This window comes from Tachypleus tridentatus, chromosome 13 (assembly GCF_004210375.1).
Source record: "Tachypleus tridentatus isolate NWPU-2018 chromosome 13, ASM421037v1, whole genome shotgun sequence".
Taxonomy (NCBI): domain Eukaryota; kingdom Metazoa; phylum Arthropoda; class Merostomata; order Xiphosura; family Limulidae; genus Tachypleus; species Tachypleus tridentatus.
In genome coordinates, this window is record NC_134837.1 from 188,046,295 (window position 1) to 188,068,555 (window position 22,261).

At 31.6% G+C, this 22,261-nt stretch overlaps 1 protein-coding gene across 6 annotated transcripts in view; it reads left to right on the forward strand.

Annotated features, from left to right (window-relative positions):
• The window catches only part of LOC143241119 (tRNA (carboxymethyluridine(34)-5-O)-methyltransferase alkbh8), a 57,558-nt gene that overhangs the window by 23,506 nt on the left and 11,791 nt on the right, over nucleotides 1–22,261 (forward strand). For all 6 annotated transcript variants that reach the window (XR_013022182.1, XR_013022183.1, XR_013022181.1 and 3 more), the window contains exons 7-11: nucleotides 3,570–3,676; nucleotides 4,292–4,416; nucleotides 9,466–9,505; nucleotides 12,548–12,617; nucleotides 21,050–21,205. Coding sequence is in view for 1 of the 6 variants with exons in the window: in XM_076484712.1 (XP_076340827.1) it covers nucleotides 3,570–3,676; nucleotides 4,292–4,416; nucleotides 9,466–9,505; nucleotides 12,548–12,617; nucleotides 21,050–21,205 (498 nt within the window). In the remaining 5 variants the exon portion in view is untranslated. The remainder of the gene's footprint in view (nucleotides 1–3,569; nucleotides 3,677–4,291; nucleotides 4,417–9,465; nucleotides 9,506–12,547; nucleotides 12,618–21,049; nucleotides 21,206–22,261) is intronic.

The following is a 22,261-nucleotide window of genomic DNA, read 5'->3' on the forward strand; positions in this document are numbered from 1 at the left end:
GGTAGATTTAGTGCTGAGTAGCTGATAGAGAATTTCTCAAACTTATAAGAGCTTTCTAGAATGTTGTAGTTCTTACAAGAATTTTCAAGAACCTTTTAGAATTTTCTAGAACTTTTCATAGTAATATATATATCAAGAAGGTGCAAGCATTCTCTAGACACATTCTGCTATGTATGTGGCCAATTTATCAAGACGAGTGAAAAAGTACTCTGTGATAGCATCTGCTAAAATGTGTGAAGCCTAGAAGACATATTTCAGCATATCTGTCGGGAATCAAGACAAACCCTGGGCACCTCATTTTATCTGCGAGCACTGCAAAAAAACTCTAGAAGGTAAGATGAACAATTTTTGCTTACTTGAATAGTAAGATTTTATATTATACAAAGTTCAGACCTTTTAAAATTTAAATATCTTTTAATTTTTTTTTTTTAATTTCCAAGAGTATAGACAAAATATCACATATAAAATATTTTGCATGAACCTCTTACACATTAGTTGTGGATGAAATAAGTTTATTCTTCATAATAATTTTATTTTGCTCTTTTGCAGGATGGTACAGAGGGGAAAAGACAACCATGAATTTTGCTATTCCAAGAATTTGGTGTGAACCCATTGCCCACACAAGCAATTGTTACTTCTGCATGGTGGACCCTTCCAAACATCGGGCTGGCAAGAATGCATCTGCTGTTACATTGAAGATCCAGATTACAATTTCACAGTGTAGCTGGTGAGAGAAACCCATACTACCCCAACCAAAGAGATCTCAGTGACTTGATCAGAGATCTTGGTTTAACAAAGTTCAATGATGAGCTTTTGACATCTAGGCTCAAGGTGTAGGATTTGTTAGATGAAAGTGTGCAAGTCGCAAGTCAAAGAGAACGTCACTGACATTTTTCAAGTTTCTTCACTCGTCAAGATGGACTCTGCTTCTGCCACAATATTTTCGGTCTGTGCAAGGCAATTGGAGTTACCTGTAACCCGAATGAGTAGCGCTTCTTCATTGATAGCTCAACCAGAAGCCTCAAAGCTGTGCTGCTCCATAATGGAAATAAATATCTGTCTCTTCCCCTAACTCATTCGATGCACCTCAAAGAGGAATACAACAGTGCCAAAACCTTGCTAGAAGCCTTGAAGTATGATGAGTATGGCTGGAAGATTATCAGAGACTTCAAAATGGTGGCATTCTTGATGGGTCTCAAGGAGGCTTTACCAAATTTCCCTGTTTTTTTTTTGCCTTTGGGACAGCAGGGACACCACAGCACACTACAACAGGAAGCACTGGCTACAATGGACCGAGTTCTCTGTGGGGAGGCACAATGTCAAGTGTGAGCCACTAGTGGACCTCCAGAAAGAGTTGTTTCCACCATTGCACATAAAATTGGGTCTTATGAAACAATTTGCCACAGCTCTTGATAAAGAGTCTGCAGCCTTCAAGTACCTTGAAGACTTCTTTCCTAAGCTGTATGAAGTAAAGGTCAAAGCTGGTGTTTTTATTGGACCACAAAAAAGATCCTGGAGTGCACAGAATTCCCCAAGAAGCTCAATAGACAGGAAAAAAAAAAGCTTGGGGCAGCTTTGTCATAGTGGTATGGGGCTTCTTGGGCAATCACAAGGTCGAAAATTATGTGGAACTGGTTGAGGCTCTGGTGAAGAACTACAGCAAAATGGGCTGCAGGATGTCCCTGGAAGTCCATCTCCTTGATGCTCATCTTGATAAATTCAAGGAGAATATGGGAGCATACTCAGAGGAGCAAAGCGAGTGCTTCCATCAAGATATACTGGACTTTGAATGCTGCTATGAAGGAGCGTGTAACGAAAACATGATGGGAGACTATATTTGGAGGCTGATGTGTGAAAGTGATTTACATTACAGTCACAAATCTCAAAAATTACTCACTTCTAAACATTTTTGTTCATTTTTGTATAACTTTAGTATAAATACATGTAAAACGTGATCCATATGTTGTTTTATTCAGACCTTATGTAAATGAAAATTGCAAATTTGCACATTTTTGCAAAGAAAATAGGTTAATTTCTAAATTTCGTTATGCAGATCACAAAAGCAAAGTTTGAAGTGAATAATGGCCATTTTCTGTACCTTTACAACATAAGCAATTAAGAAATAATACATTATATCCAGGAACAAAATTTGTGTTACATAGTATTTTCTTTGTGCTGTAGCAATAATGAATTTTTTAGTTCAGTATCAGAACTTATCGTTTGAGCTTGATATTGTAAGCAGAGGCCAAGAAGAAATATTGTTTCTGTGTATGTTTACTGATGAATGGCTGTTTCTCACATTTGCTAAACACTGAAGCAACCATGTAATTTCAAGACTTTGTGCCTCATGTATCTCTAGAAATAAAATGAACCAAACACAGAGTAAATGATACTGTATCTTCTAATTTATGGAATAGATATTGTTGACATTTCTCAATAGAAATATCAACAGTTTCTGCAAATAATGGAGTATGTCCAGCCTCATTCCAGTGAAATACTAATTATACAAGACCATTAGAGCTCATATTTATGTGTTAACATTTTATAGGCCATTAGAGGTTGTGTATGTTTGCTAATATTTTACATAAGATAATTACAGATGACATGTGTGCTAATATTTTATATAAGACATTAGAGATCCAGTATGTGTGCTAATATATTATGTAAAACCATTGGAGATTATGTATCTTTGTTAACATCTTATATAAGTCCATTACAGATCCATTATGTGTGCTAATATATTATGTGAGACCATTAGAGTTGATGTAGGTGTTAACATTTTATATAAGACTATCAGAGATTGTGCATGTATGCTGATGTTTTATATGAGGTCATTAGAGGTTGTGTATATGTGTGCTGATGTTTTATATGAGGTCATTAGAGGTTGTGTATGTGTGCTGATGTTTTATATAAGGTCATTAGAGGTTGAGTATATGTGTGCTGATGTTTTATATGAGGTCATTAGAGGTTGTGTATGTGTGCTGATGTTTTATATAAGGTCATTAGAAGATGTGTATGTGTGCTGATGTTTCATACAAGGTCATTGGAGGTGTATGTGTGCTGATGTTTTATACAAGGTCATTAGAGGTTGTGAATGTGTGCTGATGTTTTATATAAGGTCATTAGAGATCCAGCATGTATGTTAATATTTCATATAAGACCATTATAGACCCAATATGTGTGCTGATATACAAGACAATTAGAGACCCAGTATGTGTGCTAATATATATTATATAAGACCATTAGAGACTGAGTATGTGTGTTAATATATTATTTAAGACTATTAGACCCAGTATGTGTGCTAATATTTTATGTAAAATCATTAGAAATCATTTAAATTTATTTTACAGATTATTCAAACATCATATGAATAATTATAAAAATATATTTGATCAGTATCTTGAAATTGTCAAATATATGAATATCACAATAAAATTTCCCTGATGCAACTTGTTGGATATCTTAACTTGTGAAGTAGAACTGTTATATTTATTTTGTATCAAGAACTTTAAATTATCTTTCATTTAGTAGTTTTATATTGAATTTATTTAAATAATATACTTTAACAGATTGTAATGGATTTTCAAAATCCTTCTGGAGAGCACGTTCCCGTCCTATTACCTCGTCGAAGTGCCTTAATAATGACAGGTGAAAGCAGATACTTGTGGAGTCATGGGTTAGTGTAACTTGTGTTCATGTTTTCAGTGGTGGGAAAGTAATAAAGCTTTTTAGCACTCTTTGTTTTTCTTCTTTTTTTACAAATTTTGTTTGAAACTTTTTTCTTACACTTATTTAGAATGTTTCCTGACCTTTCATACTCTGGAACAAGTTTTGCCCACTTGGTCATTGTAAAATGTAACTGTTTTTGTTCTCTCCATAAAATTAAATTTTTATGTATAAGTAAAATTATAGTTAGTTATTAACAATGAAACTTGAACACTTAAAGTAAATAAGACATAAAGGTAATTTTTTATGGTTACTACTAAAACAGGTGCCAGCTCTGTGGGTGCATGAGAAGAGATGGGGCTTATGATAAATAGTGGTTATACTTTTATGGTGATAGGTAGTGGTTGTTTCTTTTCTGTTTACATGGTGTCTTTATAGTTTCTTTTATCACTTTGTGTCACTTTGATAATGTGTGTGTGTCAGTAGTGTCACTGGACATATAAAAAGATGTGTCACTGATAATATGTGTATGTCAATAAGTGTACTGTATATAAAGTCTTGTGACCTTCCTACTGTGTACTGTGTTGTAAATGCTATTGTTGTTTTTGTTCCAAACACTTTTCAGAATCACTCCTAGGAAGACAGATGCTGTTCCTGATAAAGATCACAGTGGACAGTTAACACTGATGCATCGAAGAACACGTGTTTCTTTCACATTTCGTGTTGTCCGTAGGGAAAAATGTGACTGTGGTAAGTTCAAAAGGTATTTGTAATGCTTGAAATGTGTTCACTCTTTCACAGTGGGCTTAGTCAATTTGTCCGACCACTTGACCTCTTTGTAGTATTTTAAAATCTTTATAAATTTAGTACTTTTAACTTTCATTGTAGTTCATATATCTTCACAAATTTGGTAGTCTTTCAGTTAACATTAGAAGTCTTTTGCATACAAAAAAATTATATTTTTCATGAAGTGTTTTTAATAAACTAAAATAAAAACTTATCCATGAATATATTGAATATCTCTTTACAATAGTTTGTGTGTAAAGTAAAATAAAGACTTGTCCATGAATATATTGAATATCTCTTTACAGTAGTTTGTGTGTAAAGTAAAATAAAGATTTGTCCATGAATATATTGAATATCTCTTTACAATAGTCTGTGTGTAAAGTAAAATAAAGATTTGTCCATGAGTATATTGAATATCTCTTTACAATAGTCTGTGTGTAAAGTAAAATAAAGATTTGTCCATGAGTATATTGAATATCTCTTTACAGTAGTCTGTGTGTAAAGTAAAATAAAGATTTGTCCATGAGTATATTGAATATCTCTTTACAATAGTCTGTGTGTAAAGTAAAATAAAGATTTGTCCATGAGTATATTGAATATCTCTTTACAATAGTCTGTGTGTAAAGTAAAATAAAGATTTGCCCATGAGTATATTGAATATCTCTTTACAGTAGTCTGTGTATAAAGTAAAATAAAGATTTGTCCATGAGTATATTGAATATCTCTTTACAATAGTCTGTGTGTAAAGTAAAATAAAGATTTGTCCATGAGTATATTGAATATCTCTTTACAATAGTCTGTGTGTAAAGTAAAATAAAGATTTGTCCATGAGTATATTGAATATCTCTTTACAATAGTCTGTGTGTAAAGTAAAATAAAGATTTGTCCATGAGTATATTGAATATCTCTTTACAGTAGTCTGTGTATAAAGTAAAATAAAGATTTGTCCATGAGTATATTGAATATCTCTTTACAATAGTCTGTGTGTAAAGTAAAATAAAGATTTGTCCATGAGTATATTGAATATCTCTTTACAATAGTCTGTGTGTAAAGTAAAATAAAGATTTGTCCATGAATATATTGAATATCTCTTTACAATAGTCTGTGTGTAAAGTAAAATAAAGATTTGTCCATGAGTATATTGAATATCTCTTTACAATAGTCTGTGTGTAAAGTAAAATAAAGATTTGTCCATGAGTATATTGAATATCTCTTTACAATAGTTTGTGTGTAAAGTAAAATAAAGATTTGTCCATGAATATATTGAATATCTCTTTACAGTAGTCTGTGTATAAAGTAAAATAAAGATTTGTCCATGAGTATATTGAATATCTCTTTACAATAGTTTGTGTGTAAAGTAAAATAAAGATTTGTCCATGAGTATATTGAATATCTCTTTACAATAGTTTGTGTGTAAAGTAAAATAAAGATTTGTCCATGAATATATTGAATATCTCTTTACAGTAGTCTGTGTATAAAGTAAAATAAAGATTTGTCCATGAATATATTGAATATCTCTTTACAATAGTCTGTGTATAAAGTAAAATAAAGATTTGTCCATGAGTATATTGAATATCTCTTTACAATAGTTTGTGTGTAAAGTAAAATAAAGATTTGTCCATGAATATATTGAATATCTCTTTACAGTAGTCTGTGTATAAAGTAAAATAAAGATTTGTCCATGAGTATATTGAATATCTCTTTACAGTAGTCTGTGTGTAAAGTAAAATAAAGATTTGTCCATGAGTATATTGAATATCTCTTTATAATAGTCTGTGTATAAAGTAAAATAAAGATTTGTCCATGAGTATATTGAATATCTCTTTACAATAGTCTGTGTGTAAAGTAAAATAAAGATTTGTCCATGAGTGTATTGAATATCTCTTTACAATAGTCTGTGTGTAAAGTAAAATAAAGATTTGTCCATGAGTATATTGAATATCTCTTTACAATAGTCTGTGTGTAAAGTAATTTTCATGCTAAGATTAAAAATTATTTCCTCATCTTAAAAATATTAAATTCTTTTGTTCAGTCCTAAAACCTCCTAAAAATACAAACATTTTCATCATCAAAACTTTATCTGTTATTTTCTCTATGCCGACGTAAAATGGGATCAGTCAATTTGACCAACTTCTTAGTCAACACAAGAAAAGTGAAATAAATTTAAGTTGTTTTCTTTTCTTTCTAGAATGAGTTAGATTGTAACATGAAACTGAATTCATTTATCCTAAGTAGCTTTAAGTTTGTAACAGTATACATCTTTTTATGATTAAATTGCATTGTTTTATAGCCCTTTGAAGCATGTCTAACTACTGTCTGCACCATTATAAGTTGTAACTCATCCAGGGCATGTGCAGTTCATGTTATATTATCAAATAACACAACAACTGTGCTTCTCACATTCGTGTCTCACAAAACATTTTTATTATATTATTTAAATTTCATAATAAACTAAAAAATATCCTTATTTTTACATTTTGTTTATTATTTATTTATAACTACAAAAGTAATGTACAAACAAAGGATTCACACAACCTTTTTCTTTTGCCATCAGTTGTTGAGGACATTTAAGCCTATTTTTTTATACATATGGTATTGATACACTGAATTATTTCTATAAATAATCCCCTTCTTATGATTATGTAATGAGATATGTGGATTGTTTTACTTGCACATGTGAAGCTGATGATCTTCTTGCCCGACATACTTCGTTACTGTGGATCATATATTTTGTGCCAGTGGTTGTTTTCTGACTGATAATTATTTGATGGATGTCTATCATCATCTGAGGGTTTATCAGTTTTCAAATCCAGTTTCTCTAGTGTTGGATACTTTGAGATCAATGGAGAAAGAAATTTGCCTGCTCTCTTCATTTTCTTTCCCGGGCTAGTATATCCCACTGTGGTTTCCATCCTCTTGTCTATCTTGTAGGAATCCTGTGCTACTGCTTCTCATATATTTTTATTCTCCAACTTCTCTCTGACTGGTTTGTGGATGAAGCTAGTTTCTCCTCAGGTGTAGCTAGAATGTTTTAACATTCTGACAGACATCTCTGCAGTTATTGGTTTCTTTTTAGAGCTGATGTATGAGAAATAAGGTTTATCTTTCTACAACTACAAACATTTTCTTTCAAGCATTTATTTCATAACTGGAATTAACAGTCCCTTTGTTGTCACACATTATGTACCCTTGTTGCTTTTATTTGTCCTGTTAAAGATATAATCAAAAACAAACATATTTAATTTGATCATCATACAACAAAGTCAAATTAAATCTTCTCATAGTGTGATAATAAAAGAACATGAAAATCATTGTTGCCATTTGGAAGTTAACAACCAGCCATCTCTGCTTGTATGCACAAAAGTGATCACAAGATCAAATTCAGAGAAAGAAAATTCTCACAGGGTTAAAATATTTACATCAAACAAACTCATAAATAATAGTGTAGGATTTCAACTAAATCCTTTACAGAAAACATTCTGCAATGGAACAATATAAGAAGTAAGTCATGACAAAATTTGACTTACAAAATAATTCTTGTAGATGCCATGGTTCTCACACAGTATGTCTATGAAAGAGATGTACATGATATAGTATCTCAGCATGGATTCACATCTTTGTGTGACATGGGAAATTTTACTTCATGTCTCCACAACCAGGGTAGAGATTCATCCATGTTTTTATTTACTTTTTATGTTTTAACATTTTCATTCTACTATTCTTGCATTGTTGAGCACATTCTTGAGACATTTTTTTTCTATTTAGTTCTCCCTAAACACCCACTAATTTGGCTGAAATGTTGCATCCTAGCTATTTTAATTATAAAGGAAAAGGAGCTACTGTCTCTGGGCTGTGTCCTTTCATTATATGTTTCTGGACTATTTCCCCTAAGAACCTCCCAGTGCAGGAACAAGACAGAGTATTCCTCCTATCTGTTGATACCACCATCTGGTTCCCATTCTGGGCTCTAGTAGTGCTATACATTATTACTACTTACAGAACTGATCCTATGAACAACAGTGTCATGCACAAAAAGTTACTGGATATGAAAAGCAGTTGAATGGAGTATTATTGGTAAGTAGCATATACACACAGGATATGGAAAGCAATAGAATGGAGCATTTTTATATGCAAAAATGGCTCGTTTGGGTTGAGAAAATATTTTACATAGAAGGTCGAAACGTTGTTCGCTCTTCTATGTAAAATATTTTCTCAACCCAAACGAGCCGTTTTTGCATATAAATTTCTCAACAAGTGGGTTTCTCGACATCACTGAGAATGGAGCATTATTGGTAAGTGGCATATAGATAATGGATATGAAAAACAGTAGGGTGGAGTATTATTGTTAAGTGAGTTATACATACTGGATAGGGAAAGCAGTAGAATGGAGTATTGTTGTTAAGTGACATATCTAATATGTATATAGAATGTAGTATTATTGGTAAGTGACATATACATACTGGATATTCAGAAAGTGCAGTTCATCTTTTTTTGACAGCATGAGTTCAGACAGTAATTAAACATGTGTTTCTCGATATCAATGAATAATGTTTTGTAAAATTGTGTTACTAATTAATGTTACAGCTGTATGATGGTCACATGTTTCAGTTATTTATCTTATTGTACTTTATTCTAAATCAAGCAGTTTTTATTTTAATACACAATCAGTTTATTGTTTGTGTTTATGTGTAATTATATACATTATACTTTGTTAGTACTAGTCAATAAACCATTATAACAGTAGTATTAAATAAATGATTTCCATGTATATAAAAGGAAGAAATTCTGAATTTATTCTGTTTACAATAATATTAAGAGATGAGATCTTTAGTGTAATCCTTTCATGTAGTTAAAATTGCCCTAATTAAATCACATATTGATGAACTGATGGAAATCATAGCATGTTTTCTGAATTTTAATCAAAATCCTGATTTCTTGCCAAAAAACTGAAATTTGCTCATGTTACATATTTCAGCTATATCTTACAAATACTACTTTTTATTTTTCATATAGATTATCCAGAACAGTGTGACTCACAACAGAAGTACAAAAGGTAATGTACATCTGTACTGCTTATAACTGAGTTATATTCAGATAAAAAGTATCTCATAAATGATAGTTAAAGTATTTACTGTTTAACTGTGTGTGCTTTATGTCTAATACTAGGTTCTTTCCTTCTGAGACATCACGTCTGATTACTTATTCTAATGATTCTAATAATTTTGAAATAGTTGATGTAAGATGTATTTGGCCCGGCATGGCCAGGTGATTAAGGCACTCGTAATGTGAGGGTCGTGGATTTGAATCCCTATTGCACAAAACACGCTCGCCCTTTTAGCCATATGGGTATTATAATGTGATGGTCAATTCAATTATTCATTGGTAAAAGAGTAGCCCAGCAGTTGGCAGTGGGTGGTGATGATTAGCTGCTTTCCCTCTAATGTAAAGAAGATTGAAAGAAAGAAAAGGAAAATAATATTTCATATAACAGAAACGTACTCATATTTATAGAAAGAAAATCGAAAGAAGGAAAAGAAGATTTAACAGACACATACACATATTTATGTAAAGAAGATTGAAAAAAAGAAAAGGAAAAGAACATTTGATTTAACAGAAACATACACATTTATGTAAAGAAGAAAGAAAGAAAAGGAAAATAACATTTCATTAAACAGAAATGTACACATTTATATAAAGAAGATTGAAAGAAGGAAGAGAAGATTTCATTTAACAGACACATACATATATTTATATAAAGAAGATTGAAAGAAAGAAAAGGAAAAGAACATTTGATTTAACAGAAACATACACATATTTATGTAAAGAAGATTGAAACAAAGAAAAGTAAAAGAACATTTCATTTAACAAATACATACACATTTATATAAAGAAGATTGAAAGAAGGAAAAGAATATTTCATTTAATAGACACGTACACATATTTATGTAAAGAAGATTGAAGAAAAGGAAAAGAACATTTCATTTAAATAAACACACACATATTTCTATATAGAAGATTGAAAGGAGGAAAAGAACATTTGTTTTAACAGAAACACATTTATGTAAAGAAGAAAGAAAGAAAAGGAAAGGAACATTCATTAAACAGAAACTTACACATATTTATGTAAAGAAGATTGAAAGAAAGAAAAGAACATTTCATTTAATAGAAACATACACATATTTATGTAAAGAAGACTGAAAGAAAGAAAAGGAAAAGAACATTTCATTTAACAGAAACATACACTTATTTATGTGAAGTTTGAAAGAAAGAAGAGGCATTTTACATTTACCTGGGGAATAAAACAAGAATAAAAATAAATAGAAATATAAAAGGAAACTCTGTGAAAGAACTTGTAAAAATGATAAGGAATCAGAAAACAAATAGACAAAACTTAAATATAGGAGGAGGATAGCAGAGGAAATGAAAAAGGAATTGTAGAGATAATTGACTTAAAATTTGAGATAGACAAAAATAGAAGAATTTATTATTAAAAATAATAAAGAAACATTTAAAACATTGAAAAATACAAAAAAGAAAATTAATATAGGAGTCAATTTGAATTTAAGGGGATAGAAAGAGTATATAGGGTTGTAGGAAAATGGCCAAGACCAGTAAGAGTGAAACTTGAAAGAGATAATATTTTTAAAGGAGAAAAGGAAAGTGAAAGGAACTCAGTTTCTGTAGAAAGAGTGGTTGAGAAGTAAATTGTATGAAGTGGCAGAAAAGAATCAATGGAAAGTAATAGTGAAATTTGATCAAGTAACAAATGAAGGACAGTAATTTGAAGGGAAGGAAAGTAAGAATGATTTGATCATTAAAATCTAAAGGAAAAATAAAAATTATTAAATGTTGCAGTAATACTGAATAAATATGAGTTTTGGGATTATATACAGAAAATAAGGATTTTATCATTGAAGAAACTGTGGTAAAACAGAAAATAAAGTGTATACGAGAAAAGGAAATAAACTGGTGGATAAGATATGGAGCTAAAGGGAGAAATTTGGATGGAAGGCAGAAAATGTTGAGTGGAAGTATGGAGTAATAATGAAATATGAAAAAGGTAAAAACAGCATATAATAATAATGACAACTGAAGATAACTACTGAAAAAACTGAAGAAAAGTACAAGAAGTATTAGGTCAGGAGAACAGTTGGAATTATAGCGACATTTTAATGTCAAGGATTGGAATAGAAATGGGAAGAGGAAATTAGTGTAAATGAGGTTTGATTGTGCAACCTGAAGGTGCTGTGATGTATAAAGAGAGATACAATAGAGAGGTTAGTGAAAGAAATAAAATGGTAATTTTGAATGTGAGACTAGAAGGAGATACAGAGGGAAACATTACATACATATGAATGAGAAAGGTTTAGTAGTGGATTGGGTAATTATGAAAGAAAAATTAAATCAGTACCTCTGCTAATAGCTGAAAATACAAGGTAAAAGGAATTAAAATGTTGAATAAGAAAACAAAACAGAAGGATTGAGATTTTAGATGAAATATGAAAGAAAACAGTTGAAGAAATAGAAATCAAAAGAAAGAACAAGATTGTTTGATTTCGAATGTAAGGAGAAAATAAGAAATGCTTTTTAAAAAATTTAAAAAGATATTAGCAGATAAAAACACGATTAATTATATAACAGCTAAAAGGAGAAGTTTTGAAAAGAAGAAAAGTCATATTGGAGTGGATAAAGGAGAGTATCTGAATTAAGGAAGAGGACAAACAATAGAGGTATGGAAGATTAGAATTAAAGAAAGGGTACTGAAAATGATGTGAGATATTTATAGGGAAATAGGTAGTAAAGATAGATCTTAAACATGCAGAGAAGTCAAACAATGTGATGATTAACTTCAATGTTTTTCAGTATGTATATGTTCTAGAGGAGGAACGGAAGGAACTGTGACTGGAAAAGTAAGATTTATTATTTAAAGATGATAAATGAGAATTGAAACAGGTATCAAGTTGGCCTAAATCCTGTAACTGAGATCACATGCTGTAACCTTCAAAGTCAAGATGTCAGAGAATTTGTACTGTAGTAAAGATGCTACTAAATGTATACCATGTTTCTTACATCCTTCTTTACTTTTTTTTTATAGCATGAAACAAATGGAACTTCTTCTGACCGAGGAACAAGCAAAAGCTGTAGAAGACAAACATGTGTATGCAGTATGTATAACTTCTGCACTTATAGTCCATGCTAGAATAATAAAAACTACTCAAGAGACACTAATTACAGTCAATATCTACAGTCTCATATATCAGTCATTAACTGGATTACTATCTTATTCTACAATATGAGTGTAACATCCTTTACACAAGGTTATTAGCCTACCCAATTAACTGAGTCTAAAATTATTAACCCTATTGTGAAGGATCAAAGGTCATGCCATCATGTTTGTTGATTTGCATTCAAAACTTTATTGAACTACTGTTTTATGAATTTCTGTCATTAAGTTTGATACCAAACTTTAGATTATAATTTATATCATTAAGTTTGGTATCAAACAGTAGATTATAATTTACGTCATTACGTTTGATATCAAACTGTAGATTATAATTTGTCATTAAGTTTGGTATAAATTGTAATGGAATTTTGTTGTAGTGATGAAGTAATTTATGATTGTTTGGTTATTCAACTGTCTAAAAAAATTATTTTGTTTCACATCCTCCACATGCAAAACTTCTTATGGCTTAGCAAACTATGGCAAGCAGCAATGAGTGTGAAAGTCTTTACTAGAAAAGATAATTGTTTGGTTTATTTCTTTTCTTACTGTTCTATGTTTTAAGAACTTGTTTGTAAGTAGTAATATACTATATATGTACACAGTTTCTAGTAATTGAAGTGTGACTGAATATTACCAAATACTAGTTCACTAAAACACAGCCAAAGTTAGGTCACATTGTAAAAACTAATGGTCAGTTTTATATAAATTGATATGATAATACGAGTCCAAATAATATTAGTGCATGTGCTCCATGTGTTTGTGACTTCTGTCTTGTTAGCCAGATATGCTGAAAGGTCAATTTAATATGAATATATATTATTGTTTAATGTTATGCAACTTAAGCTCTTTAATCTAAACATTTGTGTTTTTGTTTTATAATCTATAGTCACCCCATAAGAGAAAAGGCATAATATTTATTCAATTTCTAATTGTATATGGTGGTTACTAGATTGGTCAAATCAACTGAACCCATACACAGATTTGTTAGTGGAAAAAACAGAAAATATAATTTTTTTTCTTAAGAAATGTTTGGCATTTATCTGGAGATTGTAAAGATTTCAAATGTGAAATTTGAAAGTTTTCTGATATATAAAAGTATTTTTATTTTAAAATAAAAATTACTTTGGATGTTGTATAGGAAAAGATAAAAAAGTCATGACACAAACATTGTTTAACAATCTTTAAGACTTAAATTTTTGTATGAAAATCTTGTAATGTTTGCTGATAATATATGAACATACACTTATTAGTTTAATAATAATAGCCTGAAATCTATAGCAAGCACAAAATGGTTATGAGATCTGTCTCGGGGACTGAGCCTCTGCTGAAAGAATTTACAGAGTTATTAGCCTACACAATCATTTGAGCCTAAACTTATTAGCAGGGTTGTTAGCATACACAATCATTTGAGTTTAAAATTATTAACAAGGTTGTTATCGTACACAATCATCTGAGTTTAAAATTGTTAACAGGGTTGATAATTTCACATAGATCCATGGTTTCCCATAAATTTTTGTCTTGTGAGTCATTCCTGTGAATTGTTTTTCTGAGAAGAAAATATTCAGTGTAGGGTGAATTTTGGAGTAGACATTACTGAATGTTCTGAGAGATGATAATGAGAGATGTGCTAAAATGGATTGAGTTTTGAAAATAATAGAGGACAAGGAACACCAAAAGGTTCAAAAGGATCTATCAAAATTGTAGAGACAATTAAAGGTAGACATGGGTAAATGAGTTAAAATCAAACTGAAAAACATGAATGGTGAGACAGTGAAAGTGCAGCATATGCTTGGTGAATGTTTTTACAAAATCCAAATTCCTGGCATAACAGTTTGCTATATCTGTTAACAAGCATCTATTAAATGTGACTCCGGATATCGACGCATTAAACCAGGGTGACCAAACTTGCTTAACGTAAGAGCCACATAAAATAAACTTCTAATGTTTGAGAGCCACAAGACATGAACAGATATTACACACACGTTTTTTTTTTTTACATGCACATTGTGTAACATAAATTGTGTATAAATATTAATATATTAATAAATACATGTACATAATAATATTTATTAATGTATGTAGTTTTTAAACTGTTAGTTTGTATTAAGTTTAATAATTACAAAGTACACATATATATACCAAATGTTTTCTAAGTCCTGGCTGATTATTGTTTTAACTATATTAATTGTATTTAATATGATAATGAACTATGGAAACATCTGAGAAAAATATGCAAATTTGTATTTCATTAACATTAAATGAGACTGTCAAAAATAAAAATAAAAGGGGTAAAAACAGATTTTTTAATGATATTTATTTGTCTTAGTAAATATCTGGTCAAAACATGGAGGAAAATGTGTAAAACAATAAAATTAGAGATATTTTAATCAGATACCACCTTACAAAATTTTAGTCTTATAATATTTTTCTGACACAAACAGACATTGATACAGTTATCAGGCTATTTTCTGCTAGTAGAGGTCTTGTGAGTTACATCTTGGTTGTGCGTCATTGAAATTCCGGATGATATGTTGTCAAGGCTGTGTGAATTAGCTCCATCAGGTGTTGATTTGTAAAGATTGCACGATGTTTTGACTTCACAAACTTCATTATAGAGTATAGCGATTCACAGCAGTATGTTGTGCTGAAAATTGAGTTGAGTTGCACACTGGTTTTTTTCAGTTCAGGATATTTTATTTCTGGAAATTGCTTCCATAACTCACTTGTAGAATGGGATTTATGGATCATCTTTAAGTCCTCCTGTAGTTTTATTAGGTTCATTTCCACAGCAAGTGATTCTGTAACCAGAGGTTCAAGAATTGGACAATCATCATTGATCACATCAACCATGAATGGAGTTGCAAGAAAGGTGAAGCAGGGCTTCAGCCGCTGCAAGTCCTCAAACCTGTCTAGGAAATCATCAAGCAGTCCTTGTAATTTATCTTTGTATTCTTCTGGTTTGTGGTCTTTTATTTCAATATCAGGAAATGTATTTACTCTCCTTTTCACATTTGGAAAGTAACAGAAACTTCTTTACAGTATGTCTCTTTGAAAAAGTCTTATTGTATTCTGAAAGCTGAAAATTGTCTGAGTAAGATCATAAACAATCTTATCCTTCCTCTGGAGTGCCAAGTTGAGAGTTTGTAGATGATTCATTACATCAGTAAGAAACATTAGATCTTGCATCCATTCATCATTTCCCATTTGCAGATAGAATCTTTTCTTCAAGAAAAGTAATAATAGGCTTCAACAGATCCACAAACCTATTTAAGACATTGCTGGTTGACAGCCACCTCACAATTCAGTAGAAAGAGACATCATTGAGTTTATCTTCAAGCTCCAGTTCTTCAATAAAATTTTTTAACTGTCTGTGGGTCTTCCCATTTAAGTATATGAAATTGACAGTTTCAAGAACAAATTTCTTAATATCTTCATACTTCAAGTATCTGTCTGCCAGGTGTTCATGATGAATAATGCAGTGAATGGGGAGAAACTCTGGAAAGATGGGATAACTTTTCATATGTGCAATTAATCCTACGTCGCTGGTGCTCTATCTGTTACATCATTGACAAGTTTGTCCAGTGGAATATTAGCATTTGGTAAGGCTCTATCAAGTGCATTTATAATGTCAACACCACAAGTTGTTTCTTTTAGTACCACAAGTCCAACATCTCTTCTTTCACAGTTACATCAGAGGAAACATAGTAAACAAATACCACCACTTGTAGGTTGTCTTGTATGTCTGTAGGTTTGTCAAGGGCTAAGCTGAATGCAAGGAAATTCTTTAAATTATTTTGCATTTTGCCTGTAACATTAGCACTGACCTAGGAGACAGGTATCTCTGTAGTGTGGGGTGAAGCTGGTGTTTGTGCTATTAGTCGCCCAAGTTTTGTGTTATTTGGATCTAACACTGCAACAACTTCAGCTATATTCTTTATAACAAATTCACCATCAGAATATGGGCATTTAGCGCTAACAATATTCTACGATATAACAAAACTAGCTTCAGATATTGTATCAACTTTCTTACTGAACATTGTCAACAGTGTCTGCTGGCTATTTAGTGATAATTTTAACACAGTTAACTTGTTTTTCCGAAATTCTGATTTAGGTGGATAATCAGACAAAAGGTTTTTATGATTTGTTTCACAGTGGTGTTTTAAGTTATTGATTTTGTAATGACTGAGTAACACACTGCAGATAAGACATAAAGGTTTACCTCCTTTAATGGTGAATGCAATAATCTTCCACTCTGGCTCAAAATTTCTGTTTCCATCTTCATACTTTCACTTCTTATAATTTGATGATGCCATCTTCCTTCATAAAATTTTCACAGACACTTGTAAAAAAAATTATAGTGAAAAGAAACAATAAGCTCCAACACTCACAACAAAACCAAACTCTACAGTGCCCAGTATCACACTAACACTGCCAATTCACTGCCTACAACACAGCCACAATAACACAATTGCAAGCCATGCCTACTAAAACTAACAATGTCAGCACCAGCTTGTATGATTACTGATTCTACAGTACAATTTCTCTGTAATCCTTGCTGATCCAAAATTTCTTTAATCCCTGACTCAAATCTAGCATTAAAATTAGGATTTAAATTCTTAAATATATTTATTCACCATGAACATTAAACTGATGTTTTAATCCAGTGGACTCTCAGTTTATATCTGGTAAATAATTATAAAGCTTCAACATTTTTTATTTACCTTTTATTTTAATTGTGATGCAAAAAGGAGCTCAGCCAACATATTTCCTCGAGTTGCACATTGTGTGTCAAAGAGCCACATGTGGCTTGTAAGCTTCGGTTTGGCCACTCCTGCATTAAATAATCATACTCACTTCAAATGCCACAAAGAAAATGCAGGCTACCACTTCTGCCTAACACATCGCACATCATTTTGCACAGCTATCATGAAAGCAGCTGCCTATGATAGGCAAACAAACTACTGCTATATCTGATACAAACCAACAGACTTAAACAATTCTGTTGCTACCAGTTTTGATATGTAACAAGAATTTCCACTGCTTCTGGATGTACATGTTTGATCTAGTGGAGAAGGTATACAGTTTTCTTATTTCCCCTTAACTTACAATGGTGGTTATTTAGGTTCAAGATAGCATAACAAATTTCATCATGATATTCTATGCAGGTGACATCAGGAAATAGCTTTAAAGGCATTTGTCAGTGTAAAAATCTTTCAGCTACATTTAGATTTAAATAATTAATAGAAATCCTCTCTGTGACATTGCTTCATGACCCTATGGGTGCAAATCAGAATTACCTGAATCTGACATCATTGAGATGTTCATTAGACAATCTGATAAATCTAATATTGTTGTCAGGGTTATTAACCTACCCAGTAACTCATGTTTAATACTGTTGGCAGGGATATTAAATCACGTGAGTTTAATGTTGTTGACATGTTTATGAGCTTACTGAATTAACTGATTCTAGTATCATTGATAGGGTTAAATTACTCAAAGCTATATAAACTCTCTAGCAAGAAAAATTACTGTTTAGCAGAGGCAACAAACATCTGCCAAGCTACACATCTTCACTACTGCCTCTCACAAAACAATATCCCTGTACAAAATATTCCTGGGCTCTATAAACCCTTAATGCTAAATTTCCTGCACAAAGCTAATTAATTTTTTTGTTTTTCATTTTTTAAACTGGGCACTAAACAGGCTGAGTATTTGGAAATTATCTTGTGAGAGAGGGTTTTCTTGGGGTACATACATTTCCACCCACAGCAGATTCAATGGTTCTTGAATTTGCAGATCCCAACCAGCCCACGAACCTTATCACGGGAAACACCTGAACAGACGATGCTATGCAATACAGTTCACAATTGATACTCCATATGAACAGATGACATTGTTCAATACTGTTTACAATAGTGGGTGGGTGGGGTCAGTGGGCACTGAAATATTCTTTTTTTATTATGGATCATCCAAATATAAACTTAAATAAAATAGTGAAAAAAAACAGTCCACAGGTAAACAACCACATCTTGAAGATTCTGAGCAGCAATCTTTAACATCTGTAACACTTGTTGCATCTCATTTTCTTATATTACATTCTCTTTAAGACAAACTTCTATGGCAGATGTCTCCCTTTTTCATTCAGAAGAAACAAGAGGGACTAGTGATGGTGACACTGTCCATGTTAATAAAGATTTTAGTTTTTTAAAGCCCATTAATCTTTTTAATACCATTTCAGTTTTTAAATTTATATATTAGCCTTTTTGTAATGAGATTCCCTTTTAAGAATCACAGTCCATCTAGTTCGATTAGAAATTATAAAATGGCCATAATGTCAAATAACTCGAAATCAGGACTGGAAAGGCCAACTTCAGGTAACTGACAGTGGTTTTTGTACTTAGCTGTTAGTCTTCCTGGCAAGTTATGAAAAATACAGTTATGCTACAGACAGTCCTTTATGACTTCTATTACTGTAATTTTCTCTTAATGTTGTAGACTAGATGTACACATTGGTTTTATGTTGTTTATGTTTTAAACTTTTTTTTGTTTTACCTTAATTTCCTTTTATGAATTTTACTAAATTTACTTTAATTTTAACTTTTCACCAGATGTTTGGCACAGGTAACCTAACTGCTTTGTGCCATAAAACACTAAATCAACTAACCAACCAACAGAAGTACTTCTGTTGTGTACACATGTATAGTTTTATTTGATTTTATTTACTCTTCAAACAGAACACTCTACAGAAGTACATCTATTGTTTATACACATATGGTTTTATTTACTCTTGAAACAGAACACTCTACAGAAGTACATCTATTGTTTATACACATATGGTTTTATTTACTCTTCAAACAGAACACTCCACAGAAGTACATCTATTGTGTGCACATGAATGGTTTTATTTACTCTTCATACAAAACACTCTACAGAAGTTCATCTATTGTATGTACATGTATGGTTTTATTTTATTTACTCTTCAAACACAACATTACAGAAGTACATCTATTGTGTATACATGTGGTTTTATTAACTCTTGAAACACAACACCCTACAGAAGTACATCTATTGTATATACACATACGGTTTTAATTACTCTTGAAACAGAACACTCTACAGAAGTACATCTATTGTATATATACATATGGTTTTAATTACTCTTGAAACAGAACACCCTACAGAAGTACATCTATTTTATATACACATATGGTTTTAATTACTCTTGAAACAGAACACTCTACAGAAGTACATCTATTGTTTATACACATATGGTTTTATTTACTCTTGAAACAGAACACTCTACAGAAGTACATCTATTGTTTATACACATATGGTTTTATTTACTCTTGCAACAGAACACTCTACAGAAGTACATCTATTGCATACACATGTTGAGGTTTATTTACTCTTGAAAGAGAACACTACAGAAGTACATCAATTGTATATACATGTATGATTTTATTTTGTTTTATTTACTGTTCAAACAGAACACTCTACAGAAGTACATCTATTGTATATATACATATGGTTTTAATTACTCTTGAAACAGAACACCCTACAGAAGTACATCTATTGTATATACACATATGGTTTTAATTACTCTTGAAACAGAACACTCTACAGAAGTACATCTATTGTTTATACACATATGGTTTTATTTACTCTTGAAACAGAACATTCTACAGAAGTACATCTATTGTTTATACACATATGGTTTTATTTACTCTTGAAACAGAACACTCTACAGAAGTACATCTATTGTTTATACACATATGGTTTTATTTACTCTTGAAACAGAACACTCTACAGAAGTACATCTATTGTATATATACATATGGTTTTAATTACTCTTGAAACAGAACACCCTACAGAAGTACATCTATTTTATATACACATATGGTTTTAATTACTCTTGAAACAGAACACTCTACAGAAGTACATCTATTGTTTATACACATATGGTTTTATTTACTCTTGAAACAGAACACTCTACAGAAGTACATCTATTGTTTATACACATATGGTTTTATTTACTCTTGAAACAGAACACTCTACAGAAGTACATCTATTGTTTATACACATGGTTTTATTTACTCTTGCAACAGAACACTCTACAGAAGTACATCTATTGCATACACATGTTGAGGTTTATTTACTCTTGAAAGAGAACACTACAGAAGTACATCTATTGTATATACATGTATGATTTTATTTTGTTTTATTTACTGTTCAAACAGAACGCTCTACAGAAGTACATCTATTGTATATACACATACAGTTTCATTTGTTCTTCAATCAGAACACTACAGAAGAGTCTATATATCTATTGTATATACAAGTATGTGTATCCTTTTTAAAGCATGTATTTTTCAGGTGTATGAAGATATTGCTGACCACTTCAGTGACACTAGACATAAACCTTGGCCAAAAGTAGCAGCCTTTTTAGCTCGCCTTCCTAAAGGTTCTGTAGTGTTAGATATTGGCTGTGGTAATGGAAAGTATCTAGGAAGAAACCAACACATTATTGAAGTGAGCCTTATATCTTGTAGCTTTCTTAGGTATTGATGTGACCCTTGTATGTATAAGGGTTATATCTGTTTGCTATTGAAGTGAACCTTGTATGTATATGTTATAGATCTGTTAGTTATAGAAGTGAAACTTGTACGTATATGTTGTAGATCTGTTAGTTATTGAAGTGACCCTTGATGCATCTGTTGTAGGTGTGTTAGTTATTGAAGTAAACCTTGTATATATATATTATAGATATGATAGTTATTGAAGTGAACCTTGTATGTATGTGTTGTAGACCTGTTAAAGTGAACTTTGTATGTATATATTTGAGATATATTATATCTTGAAGTGAACCTTATTTGTATATGTTGTGGATTTGTTACTTATTGAAGTGAACCTTGTATGTATATGTTGTAGATCTGTTAGCTATTCCTGAGGGACTTTAATGGACATCGTTCCCTCTAGAAAAATGCTGATATTGATATGTGTTGATCCGTAAAGCATATGCTCTATGATCACAACCTTTCTCTTTTCAACACCAGTTTTTTTACTTATTTACATGCACCTAGTCAATTCTTTACTACTATTGATCTCTCAGTTTGATCCCCTTCATTATTCTCCCATTTTTCATGGAGGGTTGACAATAATCCATGAGGCAGTGATCATTTTCATGTAATTTCAAGAGAGACTGGTTGTGGTTGATGCCACCTAAGTGTCTCAGTGGAAGCTGGATCATGCAAACTGGCCCTCTTTTACTGCTCTTGCAGAACTTGATCCTGCCATCAGTAGTCAACTGTGTGGCAGCAGTAACTGGCTATATTATACAAGCAGCTGCTTAATCTATTCCTGAAACCTCAACATATTTTCCATGATATCCTCGTCCTGTGGTGGAATCCTGCATGCCTGCAAGGCTCAAAAACGGGCCTGGGATACTTTTTTCAAGTATCCCACACTCTTGAACCACATTGCTTTCCAGCAGGCCCATGCACATGCTCAGTGGATAAGACGTCAAAGCCAGAAGGAATCTTGGATTACGTTTACAGCCAGCATATCTTCTACCACCAGTCCCAAAGT